This window comes from Anguilla anguilla, chromosome 5, assembly GCF_013347855.1.
Source record: "Anguilla anguilla isolate fAngAng1 chromosome 5, fAngAng1.pri, whole genome shotgun sequence".
In the NCBI taxonomy this organism is placed as follows: domain Eukaryota; kingdom Metazoa; phylum Chordata; class Actinopteri; order Anguilliformes; family Anguillidae; genus Anguilla; species Anguilla anguilla.
Window position 1 is genome coordinate 62,657,766 of NC_049205.1, and position 20,695 is coordinate 62,678,460.

Consider the following 20,695-nt stretch of genomic DNA (forward strand, 5'->3'; position numbering starts at 1 on the left):
GATGCGTGTGTCTGGGAGACAAAGTGCCGTTTCAATGACACTAATGCCGTTTGTGTGCCTTTGATGTGTGCGTGTGTGTGTTTGAGTGTGTGTGTGTGTATGTGTGTGTGTGTATGTGTGTGTGTGTGTGTTTGAGTGTGCGTGTGTGTGAGAGTGCGTGCTGAAAGAACGTGCTGGCACACAATTTGCCATTAAGTCACACAATAGGGTTGAGAACGCGGCAGTACTGCATAGAGGCACAGACAAGTTGTACTGATTTCAGAAAGGTGCGAGAAATGAACATATAATTGGGACCATGAGCTGAGGATTCTTTCTTTCACGGAAATGGCTCCATGGAGCAGGAAAAGAGTTTAATCACAGGCTACGGGATTCAGATAACAATAGGGGAATTAAGTTTCTGCAGAGAAGATGTAACCCAAGTTCTTTATACACACACACGCACACACACACACACACACACAAATGAAAACTACGACAACAAATAAAGATGTGCATTAATTGTATGAAATCACTTTATTTTTCAATGTGCTGTGATTCCACTCAGGAACATTGCTGTCCCACAATCCCCTGGGGCGGATATGACATGCAGTGAAGGAGCTCCAGGAACAGGAGGAGTATAAACACGGAGGACAAAAAACACGGAAGTTTCCATAGCAACCTCGCTGCCATTGCAGGCCATGCATGCTTACACATAAAAAGAAATAAAAAATAAAAATTTAAAAATTAAGAAAAGTTTGCAAGGAAGTCTAAGGGAGATAGAGAAGGAAAGAGGGAGAGAGAGAGTAGATATCGCAATACAAAAAAATTCACAAATTTTTACAGATTCTTGAATACAAGCACCAAAAAAAGACAGAAAATATAAATGTTTACAGACGAAAAAGTACACCATTTCAGATTTTTTTTCTTTTTTTCTCAACACGTAGGAAAAACATGTAAAGACAACGCAGAGAAACATTAGACAGTTACAATCGGGTCACACCAGAGTGGTTTTTTAAAAATTATGTTATTAGCTTTTTGTCAGACGTACACTGGAAGAGCTTGAGCCAAAGTGCTGGGATTTGGGGTTTTTATTTTTATTTTTTACCCGAGTCTTAGCCTGCAGTGAAAATGAATGAATGTCTGTGGGCTAATGCAGCTCACTCGTCTGTACGAACGCAAGCCCTAACCGTGGCGAATAAATGTCAGCATGTAACATCACGATCACACTCTATTTCATATCACAAAACACATTTGTGCTCAGCCGTCGCTTGTGGTATTATGGATGAGTGTGCTTCGCGGAAAGGCTCGGCGTACGTACTGCGATAAACGTCTAGGAAGCAAGCGACGGAAACGAGGACGCCTCAGATTAAACTGTTCGCTAACTTCATAAAAACTGGGAGGAGATCGGTCAAGTTTGCAAGTGCGCTCGTTTTCACGCAACGGTAGTGGGAAGCGAGACCCATTGAGACGAGGGGGCAGTTCACTCACCAGCGGCCGGTGGCTCGAGGGCATTCTGCAGGAAAACTGGCAACAAGGCAAGAGAAAAATGTCCCGTTTCCCCGGTTACCTTGCGTGCGTGTCAGGTACCCACGATTTCACTAGCCTTATGCGGTCATTCCGCTAATTTCATGCTTACTTCAGATGAAAAACAATTTTTTTAAATGCACATGGTCTGGGAGGGGAAAGGATAATGATATCAATGCAAAAAACATACCTGAGAGAATTCTGTGTTTAAAACCGAGTGTAGAGAGAAATAATAATATGATAAAATTTCACATCCAAAACGCTGAAAGAACGCCAGTCTTTGGTTTAATAAAAAATATGGGATAGGCTTCAGATGACAAGTGCTTGATCGGAAAAAGGACACACACCTGACAAAGAGTAATGGCAATATTGGACATGACTAAGAACCACTAATAACGTAACACTTGAAATGATCAAAACCTTAATACCAAACTGGCAGGATACTGCCGCGCTTGCATAAGTCTAATCAAATCACCTTAGGCTGATGTGGTTCTTTAAGGAGGATGAATGAGTTCAGTTAAATTAGACGGCTTTGCTTTTACTGATGAAATACCCACTCATTCTGCTTTATATGACAAACTCAAAGCAAAATGAGTATGATCGGTGATTAATGAAAATAAAGGTTATGTGCAGTTGAGTTGTTTACTCTGGTGGCTGAAATGATCAATGACAGGAGAGAGATGTAGGGACATTTGAGGAAAATTAAGCCACAAAAAAGAAGAATAAAACTATGTGGAACTCAACAGTGTGAGCTCACCATAATGGCCAGGATTCAATCAACATCAGTCATTAAGTTTGACAAACAATTAAAAGCAAGAATAGCCTTTCTTCCTCACAAAGTGTAATGGTTGTGGTCCAGGGGTTAAGGGCAAATATTGATTGACTACAGGTCAATATATCACAATTATTAATTTGTTCTGTTTGTTCTTTTTTTTTTTGTGTGTGTGTGTTCGTTAGGAACTGTCCCTTTATTATATGTTGCAATTGGATCACCAAAGGGTTGGTGTGAGGTTAGCTCTCAGACATAACACTACAAAACAAACATAATTTTAGGTTCACGAACAGACAAACTGTAGTATGATCTCTCGAACCAGAAAATGTACATGCTTCATAAACCTTCAGGAGGAATTTACACTATGGAGGAAAAAACATTTTTTCATCACATACAGCACAAGGCATTCGACTGATATTTCATCATACTCATGGCCTGCATACCAATGCATGACATTTTTATGTATGTTTTGTCAATCAGCTTGCAATGGGTTTGGTTCAAATTCAACATCAAAAACACAAAAACACAATCTATTGATGAGTGCAAAGCATACATGATAACTCATAGACGGGATAAGATACCTATTTTTGTGTTGCATTATATTTGGCATGTTTGTTTTTATATCTGTGGTTATATTGTAATATTATAGTTACATTATGCCATTTATTTGTTTTGGTCAATTTACATATGGTAATTTTCAAAGTGCCTCGACTGTGAATATAAAAATAAAAAATAAAAAATAAAAAACACTAAAAAAATCCCAAAGAGCTCCTTTCTCAAAGAGACTGGCCAGTGGCATTGTTTACAAGTATATTTCTGCATTATGTGACCTCACTTCCTTTTTGTGACTTCTTGTATACCACAGAGATTATTTTACACTAGGTCAGAGACGCAGGCAATGTGTTGTGGTCAATGAGCCAGAAAATTGAGAAAATGGCTTCCACTGGCATATATGTGCTCTAATCAGGGAATACAATCAAATATTCATGACTAAATGGTGACTGATCGAGTCTCTTATCTTAATCAGCATCTCTATATTTTGTTAGATAATATATATTGCACAAACTAATAAGAGACATCCCTACTTAATTGATTTGAATAAATTTTGTTTTCTTTTTGCTAATTTGAAACACATTTAAACATTCAATTATGTCTGTTAATAACTTCTTGCTAATTTGAAAAACATTTAAACATTTAACTATGTTTGTTAATAAGTTTTTGCTAATTTGAGAAACATTTAAACATTTAACTATGTCTGTTAATTACATTTTGTTAATTTGAAAAACATTTAAACATTTAACTATGTCTGTTACCCCCTTCCTTGCGCCACTTCCCCAGCCCTCCCCACCCCACAACAACAGCATGTAGCAATTTTCTGGAATCTAGGAAGACAGCACTGTATGTGAACACCAACATTTGAACAGAACGAGCAAAACATACAACAGTGAGAAGGATTGTCTGTTATTGCTGATTTGGGATTGCATTCCCTTTTAATTAACCTACTGACACAGGACAATCTCAATAATAATAATAATAATAATAATAATGATAATGATTATAATAATAATATTGCACCATTGTCACTGTCTGTTTATATTAAATGTGCACAAAGCATCATTTTACATTTTAGTGAGGAAAAAGATATGACATTCTGTAAGAACACAAATTTATATTTACATCCATGAAAAGGGAGTACGGACATGGAGAGCCAGATTTAAGCTAATCAGAAGGTGCTTTGCGTTTCAGTCTTTAATAGAATTTCATTCAGTTTAGCGAACTCTGAAGTGAATACTCTTGGGAACGAAATGAACCAAAATAACACTTTAATGTCGGCACATATCCATCAGACTAAATCTGGGCCACGGTCCCGTTGATCCTAAAACTGTTTTCCGTCTGTTATGATAACAAACCGCTGACTCCGTTTCCAGACCGGTTTCACGGTGGACGTTCTGACGAATCAGTGGGCAGCATTTTAAACGCGTTCAATCTGAGCGGATGAAACGTTACGTTTTATTGTATCGCGCTCAGTGGCATCGACGAGACAAACGACTTTAAAAGACAGAATTATTGCCTCCGATCCTCATGTAATTCACCAACAAATAAAAAGGAATTGACGCACATTTCACAAGTATTTAATCACCGTGCATGCTTGGAAAAAAAAAAAAAAAAAAACATCATTTGGATAAATATATATAGGTATGTACTGTAGGTGGCCAATTTACAACATCGTGGTGAAAGGTTACATTAATGCTTGAACAGGGACACGTAATTGTAAATACCGATTAAGTCACACACAGAGGGAGGTCAGGTAGATACATATGTATATATTTATATATATACCTATATATAAATATTATAAATAGCAAAAACTCATTCGATAACATGATATGATTCCGAGATTTCCTTTCCAAAGGTAAAGTATGGCTTATACTCTTTGAGTTATTTGTAAATATTTGTATTATTGACATACATCCTTCCATTATTACCCCCTTGCTTTTATTGTTACTGTCTTTTTTTTTTTTCAAACCAGAGGCTATTTACAAATAAAAAGTGGAACGTGGATTCATTTATGTGTATGCCCTAAGTCTCTAAGGGTTCTGGAGGTGAGAGTGGGGAGAGGGGTGGGAAGGGGAGGGGGGGGGGGGGCGGTTTAGGGAAGGATGGAATTGGTGGCTGAACCTCAACAGTAACGTTCTAATGTTGCTTTAAACGCGGTTTACTTTTTGAACATGTCCTGCAGTGGGCCGGGGAGGTACTTCATGACCGTGTCCATTATGCTCTCTTCCTCTTCCTCCTCGTCGCCGCAGCCGGCCGGGACGGCCTTTTTCGGGCGCGTGAGGCTCCCCTCCGCGGCCTGCTCCATGGCGGCCTGCGCCTCCGCCTCCGCCTCTTCCCGCTTCTTGATGCCGTACTGGGAGAGGAGAAAGAAACGCACAAAAAAGCCAGTGAATAAAGATCCCGGTCGGCCATCTTGGAAGGCCTCTTTGGCCCGTGTCTGAATCAGTGCACTTGCCTACTGAGTATACAAGCTGTGTACAACTTCTAAAAGACTTGTATACTCAACAGTAGGCAAGTACACCAATTCAGACACGTCCCTTGACTGCAGGACCGTTGGCCATCTTGGAATGCCACTTTGACTACTAGAATGTCGGCCATCTTGGAATGCCACTTTGACTACAAGAATGTCAGCCATCTTGGAATGCAACTTTGGGTTCATTCCAATCGCTTATTTTATCCATCCTCATCTCCTCTTTGTCTTTGTGTGACCTGGCAATCGATCCAGGCCCGCCATCTTCAAGGACATTCCAATCCGTTAAATGCTCCTTGGAGGAGCGAGGAGGTTCCTGGAGGATGCTTCAGCTTCCTGAAATGCAGGTTTAGATTGACATTTCCGTAGGATACCCTGCTGCAGGTTTGCGAGAGACACTGAAAAGCGCTTTGATGCTAAACTCGTCACTCTTCAGGTTTCCACGGTTGCGTAGTTTTCAGTGCGCACGCTTGCCTTTCCGAATCCAAAGCTGATACCCCTGAGGACTCCAGCTCTGTACCGTTTGTAATGAGGAGGAATGTTCTCCCAGTTTCCCCAAGACGAGCTGCTTCAGCTCCAGAGGGATTCAGAGAGAGGGAACGAACGCTGTACGGTACGTCCTCTGTTCACTTTGACAGACAGAAAAACCGCACACCGTTACCGACATCCTCAAAAACAGCACCAAACCCCAGGTGGTAATTCAGGGACTCATCACCTCTTCTGTTACCTACATGCACTTGGGTTGTAGCTGTATTGAGCTGTGACAGTTTTAAGGTCTCTGAGATCATTCCCACAAGGTTGGAATTTGAACACGGGAGAAAAGAAATTCTCATACATCGTTTTCTATAACTCCCGATTTTGGCTGCTGATCTATAAATGCAGTGTTGTAATGACCTGTCTATTTGGGCTTTACGTAGTGCTTATATCAAGGGAGGTATTGTTTGTTGGGTAAAAATCATATGCAACATTCATAATGTCTTAACTATGCATCATATCCATAGTATGTAAAAATATTAAAACATTATCATTGATTTACAGTGCCCGACTTTCACAGGGCATATGAAATTTGATATTCATGTCTCTAAAACTATGTTTCTCGCTCACTGACACGCCCAGTCGGTGAGCTGCAGTACTGACCCCCCACCTGCAGGGGGCGGGTGCCAGATCCTGTGCGTCTCACCTTGTCCCGGATGCCCTGCCGCATCGTTTCTCTCTCGGCCTCCATCTTGGCGTACTTGGCCTTCCTCTCTTCCTCCTGCTGTCGCAGGGCTTCCTGTCTCTCCTCCTCTTTCTCCTTCTCTGCCTCGGGGTCCTTGTCCTCCTCCCCTCCCAACATCTTACCCATGTCCTTGGTGGCCCCTTCACAAAAGCAAGGGAGGGAGAGTGAAGGGGAGAGGGGGAGAGCGAGAGAGGTAGGGGAAGAGGGAGAGAGGGGGGGGGAGAAAGAGGGCAAGAGAGTGGAAGATGGTGGGATAGGCAGAGAGGGGAAGAGGGGAGGAGAAAGAAAGGGAGAGGATGAGATGGAAAGAGGGAGGGAGAGGACAAGAGGTTATGAGAAGGAGAGAGATTGAGCAAAGGAGGAAGGGGTGAGAGATGGAGGGAGAGGGGAAATAAAGAGGGGAAAGAGAGAGCGGTTGATAAAGGGTGCTATAAAACTGCAATCCTACATTACAGGTGAATAAAAAGCCTTGGGATTATGAATTAGGTTTAGGGAGTCAATTCCATTTCAATTCAGTCAGTCAGTTCAGGAAATTAACTGAAAAAAAAATGCCAGTGATATTCTTTGAGGATTTTTCCATGAGTTAATTCAATTTCAGTTCATTTTCTGACTGAATTGCAATGGGATTGATCTCTAATGCGCCAGTTCCAGTAACTGGTATGAATCCTGCCAAGTTATTTCAACTCCCCCATCAACACAGAGGTGTGTACATTCAGAGAAAAGACGGCCATCTTGTCAAGTGCAGAGTCAGGTTTACTGCATAATAATTATTTACCCGGCAATGTGGCCTAAATCCACTGAAGGTTTTTAACCCAAAGAACTGAAATATGAGCACAATCCATTCCTACTTAAAGTGTATATTACAACAACAACCTATGTTGTTACACAACATAACATATTTTATGTATATTACAACAAAATAATACAAAAAGCAGCATTATAAAATATATTTGTGGAAAACATACCAAAAATGGCCCTGCAGTGAATGTACCCTCAAGTATTGGTGGCATTTGGTGTGTAACTGGCTCCTTATTGCTTATTGCAGATCTCAGAAAGTCAATCTTTTGTACCGGTGGGAGTGATCTTAAATGTTAAATGGGCAGCGGTGTAGTATAATGGGTAAGGGACTGGTCTTGTAAAGGTCACGGGTTCGATTCCCTGTGACGTCGATACACTGCCGTTGTACCCTTGAGCAAGGTACTAAACTTATATACTTATATACTTGCTTCAGTATATATCCAGCTGTATGCAATGTAAATGCTGTATAAAAGTTGTGTAAGTCGCTCTGGATAAGAGCGTCTGCTAAATGCCTGTAATGTAATGTAATGACTGTATTTATATAGCGAGTATTCCAGCAGCTACACAAAGCGCTTTACAATGAATGCCTCTCATTCGCCCATGCATGTACCAGTGGTGTGGCAGCCATGCAAGGCCCCCAGCCGGCTAGTCGAGGGAAATTAGGGAGTCAGGCGTCAGACGACCGCTCTACCCCCTGAGCTAACGTCCCCGCCGAAAAGGCGTGTGGTTGTGAGGCGTCCCGGGAGGACACGCCCAAACACCAGCCCAGTGCTCCCAGAGTCCCTCTCTCTGTGCCTGAGGGAGCATCGCTGGACCCCTGTTATAGCCTGCCGTCAATATCTCAGGCAGGGGTGTAGCACAAAATTCTGGGCGCTATACATAAGCAGTCTCTGTGGGCCCCCCTTCCTCTCTTGATCCATGTCTCTCACGCATCATTCCAGGCTTTTCGAGGGCCCTCGCCCCCATTCGGGCCCTGGGTAGTCAGTCCCACTTTCCCCCCCCCCCCACTACGAGGACCCTGATCTCCGGAGTGAGACTGAATGCCTTTAGCCCTGTGGTCCCCGGACCCTGGTCCGTGAGAATTGGATTTTATAATGAGGGCCGATCCCACTCCATTAATCTTAATCCCTGCTATCCATCAACCCCCCCCCCCCCCCCAGCACCCCCCACCAACCCACAACGTCTCGCCCTCCCTCGCCGTCCAATCAGAGTGCAGCGCCCACACGGCCAACACCGCGACCTAATGACTCACCTACGTAACCTAGCGATGCCTGCTAATGCGCTCCGGTGGGAACAATAACCATAATGATGACCTAAAAATCGTTGGCTAGCATCTGCACTGACTGCAGCTCATTGTTCCAGTCAATGAACACACATTCACCTTCTCCATGAGCGCCAACACTGTGATTGGTTAAAGATAAAGATTTTTTTTTGAGTTGCTGTGATCTAAAAGGGTGAACCGCTATTTCAGAACCCCGCTCGGTTATATGATAGCATAAGGAGATAAAGGATAATTAGCGAAGCTGACTGCATGTCCAATCCCCGACCCTTCTACTGTCTGACCGGTACCTTATGGAGATTTGTATCTTACAGTGCCTGGTATTTCATTAAGGAGTAATCTGCTGTGACTTAGTCATGGTGTGGAACGTGGCCCGGAATGTGAGTGTGTGTGTGTGTGTGTGTGCATGTGTGTTTGTGTGTGTGTGTGTGTGTGTGGGGGCGGGGGAGGGGGGCATGTGTGTTTGTGTACGTGCGTGTGTGTGTGTGTGTGTGTGTGGGGGGGGGGGGTGTGTGGGGGCATATGTGTGTGTATGTGTGTGAGTGTGTGAGTGATTGTGTGTGTAGGTGTGTGTGTGTGTGTATAAGTGAAATTTATTTTCCAGTAGATTTCCACCTGTGCCCCCCGGTTTTGCCAGCAGAACCTCCTTCATGAATCTTCTCTTTTACACCAATCAGAGCCTTCCCCTGAGCCTGCTGTTACCAAGGATGAAGAGCCTCACTTCGTAAGTCACCTTCCTGTGCAGCAACACAGCTGTGTAGGCTAGCCAATGGACACAAGGCTCCCGGTCCATGTCACCGTAGAGACCCAGCTGGGTTTTGCAGAACAGACGACCCTCTGGTCCGTGGCTAATTCTGCGGTCATTCGAAAAAGGTCCTTTTCATTCTTTTTTGTTGCCCTCATTTTCAAAATGAAACGGTTATTTTAATTTTTCTAAAACGATAACTAAAGCAATACACTGAGCCCAGAGACACTCCAGCAACACAACATCACGACTGAGCTGAAAATTAACTGTGGAAAAAAAAACCCTGAAAATTCTCTATTTGTTCATTGTTCCACTGTTAATTGGCAGCTGCTATTCCAGGTTTTTTATTTATTTTATTTTTTTCCCCATTTTAATTAATTAACTTTTTTCAGGCATGCACATTGACGGCTCCTTAGCTGATTCAAGCAAAAACAAAATGCTCTCAGATAATTAAAGACGAACTTACTGGGGTATAAAACCAATTATGGGAAATGATTCAATCGATTAATGCACTCAGTGAAAGCTCCAAATAAGTGTGCAATGACTCAGCATATGCAGCATACTTCATACAGCTTATCCACATCACGCATTGTCACTGATTACCGAGGAATCCAATAAACTGCTCCTATTTCTATGGCCATTTTACAGACTCCATTTTACAGGCTGTGCTGAATTTGCGAGTGTACATGTATGTCCTGCTCATTTCAGGCCTGTGGTATGTAATGCAGGTAATCTGCATGTTTTCGCCTGAATCTAAAGGCATAGTGAAACAGTATATGCTCAGTACACTTTGAAAGGCCGCTTGGCACCTGCTTCAGCCTCGATTCCCGATTCTCAATCTTACATTGAGCCTGGAGTTACATATATCTCAGAGAAACATTCAGATGAACTCTTGTTTGGTGAAAATAAATACATTCATTAGCACTGAATTCAAACTGGTGAGGAGATACGTTGGCACTCTTAAAACTGTCACGATTTTCAACGTAATTAATACTTTTTGTTTTATCATGGATGGAAAGGCTAAGAGTGGCTCTATGCCTATACCTGGCTGTATGTATAAGAGTGGGTCTGTGCCTGTACCTGGCTGTATTTGTAAGAGTGGGTCTGTGCCTGTACCTGGCTGTATGTCTTAGAGTGGGTCTGTGCCTGTACCTGGCTGGCTGTGTAAGAGTGGGTCTGTGCCTGTACCTGGCTGTATGTGTAAGAGTGGGTCTGTGCCTATACCTGGCTGTATGTGTAAGAGTGGGTCTATACCTATACCTGGCTGTATGTGTAAGAGTGGGTCTGTGCCTATACCTGGCTGTATGTGTAAGAGTGGGTCTGTGCCTATACCTGGCTGTATGTATAAAAGTGGGTCTGTGCCTGTACCTGGCTGTATGTGTAAGAGTGGGTCTATACCTATACCTGGCTGTATGTGTAAGAGTGGGTCTGTGCCTATACCTGGCTGTATGTATAAAAGTGGGTCTGTGCCTGTACCTGGCTGTATGTCTTAGAGTGGGTCTGTGCCTGTACCTGGCTGTATGTGTAAGAGTGGGTCTGTGCCTGTACCTGGCTGTATGTCTGTGGGGCACCAGTTGAACAGTCCTTCCATAATGGCTGGGTAATCTTACAGCCCCACAGGGGAGCTGGTGTAAGCAGTTCTATTAAAAGCGCGCTCCTGCGTGTCTCAGCACAGACTGAGGCCTGTGTGTCGAGTCTGTGCCGTGCTCCTCTGTGACGTTAAATGACAAGAAATATTACAGGAGAAGCTCGGAGGAAACAACCCAGAAATCACCGTATAAAAACTCAACATTGAGGAAGTGCAGCCAGTGCAGTTTTAAATCCTGCTGAGACCCTGCAGAAAAAAAGTTTCAGTTTTTATTTTTTACCGAACGTCTCTTCTAGTGTCGGTTTCAGCACAGCAGAATATACGGTTCTGCTATGAGATTAATTTATGTCCCCCCTACAGGGGACATAAATTATTGGTCAGGTCTTAGAAGGACATAGGGGTATTCCAATCTCAGAGAGAAGAAAGGGAGAGTTGAAAGGAGCAGAGGGGGCGTATATTATCAGAGGATGTCCATTATCAGGGGGTGTCCATTATCAGAGGATGGGCTGTCCATTATCAGCGGGTGTGCATTATCAGGGGGTGTCCATTATCATTTGTCTTCATGATCCATTTTCACAGCCCCTCTGCTTTTGTTCCCTGCAGCTGCACACTGGTGAGACAGCCAGGAGGCTGCATACATCACTCTGTGGCAGGGACTTAGAGCAGGGCACGGACGCTCGATAGTTAATTGATCATTTAATGCCACAGATTGGCCGGAGAGATTTAACTCACCTGGAGCGTCAGGTTTAAATCAGTCCCTGAATAGAGGGGGGGATGAATGAAAACCAGCAGTATTACTGGCTTTCAGGGCCAGACTCGAGTTTCCCTGGCGTGGGGTGTCTGTCACAGCACAGAGAAGACCACTCATAGCCATAGACATAGCTCAGGAGGTAAGACCGATTGTCTGGCAGTCGGAGGGTTGCCGGTTCAAACCCCGCCCTGGGCATGTCGAAGTGTCCTCGAGCAAGACACCTAACCCCTAACTGCTCTGGCGAATGAGAGGCATCAATTGTAAAGCGCTTTGGATAAAAGCGCTATATAAATGCAGTCCATTTACCCATTTAACCCACTCTTTGCGAGAGACTGTATCTCTGCTTTACCAAACCAAAGTGGGTGGAGCCCTCTCATGTCAGCTGTGTACGTATTTGCGTCAAAATTATATGGGTTTACAAGATTGTCAGCTCCAGCCTTCCATTCTCTTGCCTTTTTTAAAAAGCCACAGTTGGAACTTGTTTGCTTACCTTACCTTACCTTACCTTGTTTTTAACCTGTTTTCTATACTTAATCACCTTTTCTGAAAGGGGTTGTACTTAAAGCTTCTTCTTCTTGTTTTTGTTCATGAAAGGTGCCATAAAAATAAGAGTATTATTATAAGGTGTTTCTTGTGCTATATTATACAGTAAAAAATATCTGCTGCCACAGTAGTGCACTTAGCCACACCACTTGATGGGTTTAAAAAAAAAAACGCATCAAATTGGAATCTTTCAGCAGAAACTGTAGGGAGACTGAACTTTAAATGTCAAAAATAAGGAGGTATCTTGTCGCTCTATATAATCTTTGGTTGGGCGGCTCATTACTGGGAACAAGGTCTTCTGTTTAAAGTCTGAAAACTGGCCAGTGAGTGACAAGAGGGCACATTTTTAAAGCCTTTTCTGTGTCTCTGGTGCACATCGACCCCTCAGATGAGCTACTGATTGGGCCTAAAGGGGTCCGGAAAGGGTGAAGATTTCCCCTCTAAGATGGGTGGCAGGCACAAATGCACTCTAACCGCTTAGTCACCTTTAGTCAGGTGTTACCTGCAGCGCGTACGCAGTATTACCTGCCTGCCTATTGCGCTACACCTGTGAAGGTAGCCACACTATTTTAACATGGGGAGGAAGTGGGTACAGTACATTCTAGGCAGCCTAACTTTAAGTTTAAGCGTATGTTAAGTTAAACACGTCGTCATGGCAGCCCAAGAGCTGAATACAAAAGTTAAGGAAAGCTCAGTTAAATGTATTGCTCAGTGTTATATTACATTTTGATGAGTTTTTCAGATGCAAATGTGAACAAGCGTGGTTTACAGCCAAATATGTACCGATATGTACAGCAATAACATCTTAGCAATAACTAAGCATCTTATTCAATGGTACAGCGACAGTGTTCCAGTGGGAGTAAACCCTGTTATCTTCAAGCTGGCAGCCCTGATCCAAACCAGTACATTTCCACAACATGACATGCAGCTTGTAAATGAGCATACTTAAGTATGCGCTTCTGAGCACCCTGTACTGGATCACTCTTTTAATAAAATCCTTGAAATAAAAAGGTTAATTCTGTCATATCTGATAACTATATGAATTTTTACCTAGCACTGATTTCAAAACATTGAACTATTGATCAGGGAAAAGCATTTCAAGCCAATAACTGGTAACATATAAATTGCAAAAGCAAATTGCAATATTTAATCAAAGGAAGCAAGGGTGCCAGGAAAATACATCCATTGTCTTAGTGTCAAATTTAATTGATGACAAAACTGTGATGTGAATTTGGGCCAAAGTTCAATGGAAGAGCCAAGTTTTTTTTTCTTCTTCTTGTGTTTCTTTCTGTTCTTGCAGTTTTCACACCTGTGGCACAACCTGGCCAGCTGCGCTGGAGGAGGGACAGAACATTCCACCCCTGTGGCTCCGCCCCCCTCCCACCTGAAGGCACCAGGTCTCGTTGGAGGGGGCACCTGACGGGGATTGCCGCTCGTTAGGAGAAAGAAGAAGCTTTCAAGTATACAGAAAGTGCTTGTGTAGGTGCTGTATCACTATTAGTATGAGAAGACGAGTGGACAAGAAGGAAAAGGGCAAGAGGGCAAGAAAGAAAAGGGCAAGAAGGAAAGAGGGCAGTTTGACAGACCACCGGAATAGAAGCTAATCGTCCCAGTGAGTGAGTACCTCTGTTTGTATCTCTGGGATTTCCTGTTCTTTCTCATGTCTTTGTCACCAGTAAGCAGCTTAGCTGCTGGGTTTAATAGCAGGGGAATGTCTTCGTTATAATTAGCCCAAACTGTGAGCTCAGGGTTCCCCCTCATTTAACAATTTTCAAAATAAAAGCCTGGTAGGTTCACTGTGAAAATCTGACTTCTTGTTCTATAGAAACCTATGTTTATGTTCCCGATGGAGAAAAGCCTTTAATCACTGTCCATCCTCCTGCTCGTTGTTTTTTTTTTTGTCTGTTTTTTTTTTGGGGGGGGGTTGCCTGAAGTGCTGTAGTTAGTACTGGCTTAATCACAATATGCGAGTGCACGTAACTGTTCAGCTTCCAAGCACTAAGCAGACCCATAATGCAATGCAATACTGTTGATGGTGTTGATGTTAACCACTTAGATTCATTAGATTAGATCTTGCCTGTTTACAGAGAGTTTTTTTTAAATATTACAAAGATGCGCAGGCAATGCAAATGAGTACAGATTCAGTTCAAATTGTTTCTGTTTTGATTTGTACATGCATGTACAGTACATTTATAAAGCAGTGTGTATTTACTGAAGCAGTTCCACTTAAGTGCCTTCGCTCAAGGGCACAATGGCTGTGCCCCACCTGGGAATCAAACCTGCAACCTCGCGCGGGTAGAGGTAGATTCGCTGTGACTAACTGCCCAGCAGGGTTCAAACGGAGCTCTCTGTTCAGCCGGGGGGGGGGGGGGGGGGGGGGGGGGGTTGGGGGTAGCTGGCAGCTTGCAGCTTGCAGGGACCTTCGGTTTGTCTGACCCCCAGGCCTGCTCCACACGGACGGAACGCTCGGCCACCTGGGAGTTCCACATTCTGACATTCTACCGCAAAGTAATCCCTCTCCAGCAGAAAGGCACTTTCAGAGCCAGCAGACCTTCTAAAGCCCGCTTGCTTTTTTCTGGATTGCCGGTGGACTGAGGCTGTAATTGAATTTCAGTCGTTTGGAGACAGGATGGAGTCAGAGCGATCCCCCCCCCCCCCCCATTCCAAAATCATATACATCTCCTTTTGTAGTTCTGCAGCTCATCTTAGCTTTGTTTTTTCTCCTTTTCATTAAAAAAAAATATTCTTTTTCTTCTTCCCCAATTTGTAATGGCTAATAATGGCTTTGATTTCAACACGGCTTTGTGGTTTCACTCACATCTACACAATGAGTATTGCAACAAATGGGATGTGGCCATTAGCTAAATTCACTTGCTTGTGTGATGGTGATTATTTTACACCCTACAGGTCACACAGTACTACAGGAGAGCCGGAGACAATTTTAGACCCTACAGGTCACAGAGTGCTACAGGAGAGCTAGTGACTATTTTACACTCTACAGACCACACACTACTACACCACTACTGCTGATCTCTTCTACTCAGTACAGAATCGATTGATTAATGTCAATTATTGGCCTGAGGCGCCTCTGATTGGGTGTCCCAGGTCTAATTCAGCCCGTGATTGGCCTAGAGGCTCAAAATTGAGTATCCATCCTCTAAACCTGAGTTTTACCCCCAACGTGAAACAACTCTGTGTGTGTGTGTGTGTGTGCTTGTGTGTGTTCTCTCAAAAGACTTGGATAACCCCAGGCAGACGAACACAGCAGCAACAATGCCACCTCATCTCACTTGTAGAAGTGCAGAATGGCACTTAGCCTCCAGCTCCCGGCACAATGGGCCCCGCTCTTTGTGATCACGCCGCCGCGCCGTAACTTCTGTCCCCGCTAAACGCAGCTCGTTCGTTTCCCACCGCCGCCCGCCGAATCGCGAACAGCGCGAGGCGCGATGTGCGCCGCCTTTGTCCTTTTCACAGTCGGTCCGCCATGAGAACGCAGGCTGCAGACGAGGCCTTCGTGCGCTCGAACTGAGAATGCGCTCTCTCCGGCACGCGCATACGCGACTCTGCAGAGAACCGCAGGCGCCACCGGAGAATTGCGCGCATCGCTATAAATATCTCGACTGCATGGCAACCGGCCGCAGTGTCATTATTTCGCATCGTTTTATAATCTATGTGTATAAATTAAAAAATAAATTTCCCAACTGGCACCGTAAACAGTGTCATAATCTCCATACTCCATGGCAACAAAGTGTTTAACTTACAACGTTTTTTTTTAACCCAAAATTTACATTACACTCACATGACTGACTCTCGTATCCAGAGCAACATACAATAGCAGACATTAGATTTATAAACAAAAAAATACAAAAATGTGGTATCACCAAAGGACACAGAGGCCCATTTACTGTATATGCAGTAAATAACAAACAACTCGCAATGAAACTGAGGAAAGTACCATTATACGCATAACTTGTTTTTACACAGCTATCCTGTAACTGTGTCATTATCCAACAGGAAATCCCATCTTCAGTTCACCGGTTATGTTGAAAATGTACAGTCGGAAGGGCATCAGCCTTGCTCATTTACCCCAGGTAATAAAATGCTCTGCACTGTGCATCTATCCCAGGACACAACCAGGTACTTGGTTTCAGCACTAACTCTGGGCACATGTGAATCTGTTATGCGTGCTGAACTGCTTACTGAAATGCAAATCTGGAATACGGGGAGTTTTAGCGGTGGCTGGAAAACCTCATTGTTCAGTATTTATGCCCTGATAAGAGAGGCAAATATTGAATACAATTTTGAAATTGAGTTTTTAAAGCTCAGAATTTGATAAAGAAGCAAAGCAAAACCCCCGCTACATCAATTTGAATTTCTGAAGTGGATAAGACTTTAAATTCTGCACAAAAATGTGGGTAAAAGCGCCAAGTTTCTCATGCTCCCAATGCATACGATCAACAGCCTAAAACACAAAAACTCTCTAAAACTTTGACAGTGTGCCAAATTATTGATTTCAAAATGCTGCCAAGTTACAACCGAACTTTCATATTATATTATATTATATTGTGTTATATTATATTATTCTCCAGGTATTGTCTCTGTTTAATTCCTTTAGGCAAGAGCCAGTTCCATTTTCTGCCCAAAATGCTAATGATTCACTCCCGAGTCATTTCACGGCGCCACCACCACCAGCAGCAGTATGCATGACGGCTCGCATTAGATCGCAATAGCAATCAGAGTCCGCTACCTATATGATCATCCGCCCTCGCTGGCTCCACTCGACGGTCATAAATCAATACGTTCCTCAGGGACAGATAATGCCATTTTATTTCAATCATAACTCTTTATCCTCCCGCGCCGCTCGCGCGCAGACGCTGTGTAACTCTCGGCTACCTCGCGTTCTATAATGTGCGCGTGTCCGCGTATGCGGGTGAGCCGAATATTTACAGCCGGGCAGTGCTCGTTTTGCGTGTGCCTCTGAATGACGCTCTTTCTGTGCTGTCGTTCCGCGATCTCCTCACCGTGGTGGAATTCCGTCAGTAAAGTTTTTGTTCTTAAGTTCTATTTTCAGCTGTGACGCAGTCTCCTGAAATAAATTTTATATATTTATATATTTTTTCTCACAGCTTTGTACCTTGTGCGTTTGAGGAAAGTGGGCCAGTCTTAGATCTCTTCAGTGTTCACAGTTTAAAACGATTTAAGTCTCACATTAATAGGATTAGGACATTTTCCAAAGTACTGTAGTCTGTCTGCAATTCTGTAAACTTACCGTTCAGCCACACACACACACACACAGACACACAATTCACAATAAATGAAGGCAGCTATTAACTATAATGATGCTATTAGGAATATATGGTCTATGGTCATTCTGTCCACAACTTCATCTGAGGCCAACATTTTGTGGAGGTTGCCCCCAAATAATAATCAAAACAGCCTCTCTCTGGCACGACTTTATCGGGGACAAAATCCAGTAAAAGACACGTGAGCCCAAAAAAAAAAAAAAAAAAGACCAAAGCAATCTGAACCGCATTGATCCATGAAAGCATAATGCCCTCTCTTTGGTCTTTCGCTCCACTAACGCCCCCCCCCCCCCCCCTTTCCGCTCCCCCGCCCTTGAAACACCTTCACGCAGCGGCCTCTGATGAGCCTCGTTCACCTCGTTTCTTTCTTAGCGGGAGCGGGCGAGCGACGCACCGCGAGCCCTTTGGCTGACTTTGGGCTCGGGCCGTTCATCTGAATTAAATTCATGAGCCCCGCGCGCGGGCGGCACCGTTGCTTTTCTCCGAATCTCTTCCTTGCTCCGCTGCTGGAAGGACGGAACAAAAGACAGGAAGTGGGGAACGCGGCGATAGTAATTGTAGCGCCTTTATTTCATTCAGTCCCGCGAGAGAGGAGTCCCCTGGTAACGGATACGATGGCTGATCAAGATCATTAAAAACTGCACTGCTAACGAATGCCAGCTCAGAGAAATGGCAAGCAGGCTCCCTTTTTCTGATTCATCTGCACCACACAATTGGAATCTTTAATTACCCACAGGCAGTATCTGCTGTGATTTACTGGATAACCTGCCTAGGCTGTATTCCTGCCTCTTTCCCAATGCATGCTGGGATAGGCTCCAGCACCTCTCGTTGACCCTGACCAAGAGTGAGCAGGTATAGATAATGGATGGATGGATGGATGGATATAGTATCTGATGAAGACAATGGTTGAATAAAGTAATAAGTATAGCAAGGCTAATGTACTATGGCTCTCACATGTTCACCATTAGCAGGAGTCATTACTGTTCCTGTAACTCATATCTCATAAAAAAAAAAAAAAAACATTTTCAACGTACACATTCAATCTGTGTGTGAACAGCAGCTTGAACTGCAAAGAAGAGGCTTCTACTTTTTTTTAATTACCCTTCTGGGTAGCTTCCAAGCTCAATATCTGTCTTCAGTTCTACCACGATAAAAATCCCTTCAGCAGCCTAAACGACTCGCCGGTAACCTGTAACCAACGCAGCTGATCCTCCTCAACCCACTCAGTGTCTGAGTGAGCAGAACTGCTGGACTGTGGAGGGCAAAAACAAACATAGCAGCTTCACATCACCCGTTTCATCAGAGGAGTCTGTGTGTCTGTCAGCTTTCCTGAGCAGACAGACGAGACTCAGCAAAGAGCACAATCGGACAGAAAATGGCAGGATAATTTTTTTTTTTTTTTTAAACTGTGACCTTCCCAGGCTTGTACATGTGAACAATTTCTGTGTCTTATTTATACCACTTCAAATGAGCGGTAACAGTGTTGCCTTTTCATATTTACCTCAAAGATTTTAGCTGAGGAAACATCATGCGCAAACCGGCCATAATATAACATGAATTATATAAATGTCTGCATCACTAATATGTTTCATAATAATATTCTCTCTCCACTGGTCTGTGATATTGCGGATAGCATGATCTGTATGATGGGAATATTGTAGATCTACACCAGCAACTTATGGGGGGCGGGGGATGGGGGGGGGGGGGGGGGTAAACAAAAAAATAGCAGGCAGCGCAAGTCAAGCCTGAGGGCCAGAACAGCGAGTCAATCCCTGAGGGCCAGGACAGTGAGTCAATCCCCGAGGGCCAGGAGAGCGAGTCGATCCCAGAGGGCAGTCCCCAAACGAGACGGTTATAAATTCGCACCCGAGGCGGAGAAGCCGAAATGAGCCGTGGGACGGGAACGGGAGAGGCGATTTCAGGGGGGTTCCCCCCCCCCCCGTCCTGTGCTACGGGAGCGGTGCGGGCGGTTCGATTGGCGCAGGAGGCGATAGCCGTCCTGGCGCTGCCGGCGGGTCTAATCTCCAGTCTCAGACTCAGACTCAGACTCAGGCTCAGACTCGGGCTCAGACTCAGACTCAGACTCAGACTCAGGCTCAGTCTCTGACTCAGACTCAGACTCGGTCTCAGACTCGGTCTCAGACTCGGACTCGGTCTCAGACTCGGTCTCAGACTCGGTCTCAGGCTCAGGCTCAGGCTCAGACTCAGACTCAGGCTCAGACTCAGACTCAGGCTCAGACTCAGGCTCAGGCTCAGACTCAGGCTCAGACTCAGGCTCAGACTCAGACTCAGGCTCAGACTCAGGCTCAGACTCAGACTCAGGCTCAGACTCAGGCTCAGACTCAGACTCAGGCTCAGACTCAGGCTCAGACTCGGTCTCTGCCGAAGCAGCTGAGGCCCTTTATTCTGTTTAGTCACTCAAACGCTTTATTCACGGCATGTTGATTCTCAATGACATGCACACTTCCTGCACACAAACACACACACGCACACACACATACACGCACACGCACTCACACACACACATACCCGCACGCACACGCAGGCACACACACACACACACACACATACGCACACACGCACACATACACGCACGCACACATACACACACACACGCACGCAGGCACACACACACATACACACACACGCACACGTACACACACGCACACACATACACGCACGCAGGCACACACACACGCACACATACACACACGTACGCAGGCACACATTCACACATGCACTCACACGCACGCGTGCACATGTGCTACTGTATATTCATGCTTTACATTTCCTGCACACACACACACACACATACGAACACATACATGCAGGTACGCAGGAAAGCAGGCACACATGCACACACCCGCACACACGCACGCACACATGTGAAGCAGAAATATAGCACATTTCCTCCTCATCAATGGTGCGTAATTTAATTCAATAATTAACTGTTTCTGTTTTTGGTCCAAAACCTGTTTTTTTTTAGCCCATGCTTTAGATGAAATGGTCACAGTTACACCGATTGTAGACCCTCATTTATTATCACGTTAAATTCTTTCATTTGTTCATTCGGTGCGCTGAGATTATGGCAATTGCATTTTGATAATTTTTTAATATAACAATTTTGACTGCCTGTCAAACGGTGACTGCCTGTCTGCCCCTTAAA

At 44.2% G+C, this 20,695-nt stretch overlaps 2 protein-coding genes across 2 annotated transcripts in view; one reads left to right on the forward strand and one right to left on the reverse strand.

Moving 5' to 3' along the window:
• Window positions 1-490: 490 nt before the first annotated feature.
• Window positions 491-20,695, reverse strand: part of LOC118227329 (complexin-1-like) — a 38,915-nt gene continuing 18,710 nt past the window's right edge. Inside the window, exons 3-4 of the mRNA XM_035417669.1 lie at window positions 6,484-6,662; window positions 491-5,186 (exon numbers count right to left, since the gene is read on the reverse strand). Of these exons, the coding sequence (XP_035273560.1) occupies window positions 4,992-5,186; window positions 6,484-6,662 (374 nt within the window). The 3' untranslated portion in view covers window positions 491-4,991. The remainder of the gene's footprint in view (window positions 5,187-6,483; window positions 6,663-20,695) is intronic.
• gne (glucosamine (UDP-N-acetyl)-2-epimerase/N-acetylmannosamine kinase) overlaps window positions 13,789-20,695 on the forward strand; it is a 112,474-nt gene continuing 105,567 nt past the window's right edge. Inside the window, exon 1 of the mRNA XM_035417664.1 lies at window positions 13,789-13,842. The gene's annotated coding sequence lies outside the window, so the exon portion shown is untranslated. The remainder of the gene's footprint in view (window positions 13,843-20,695) is intronic.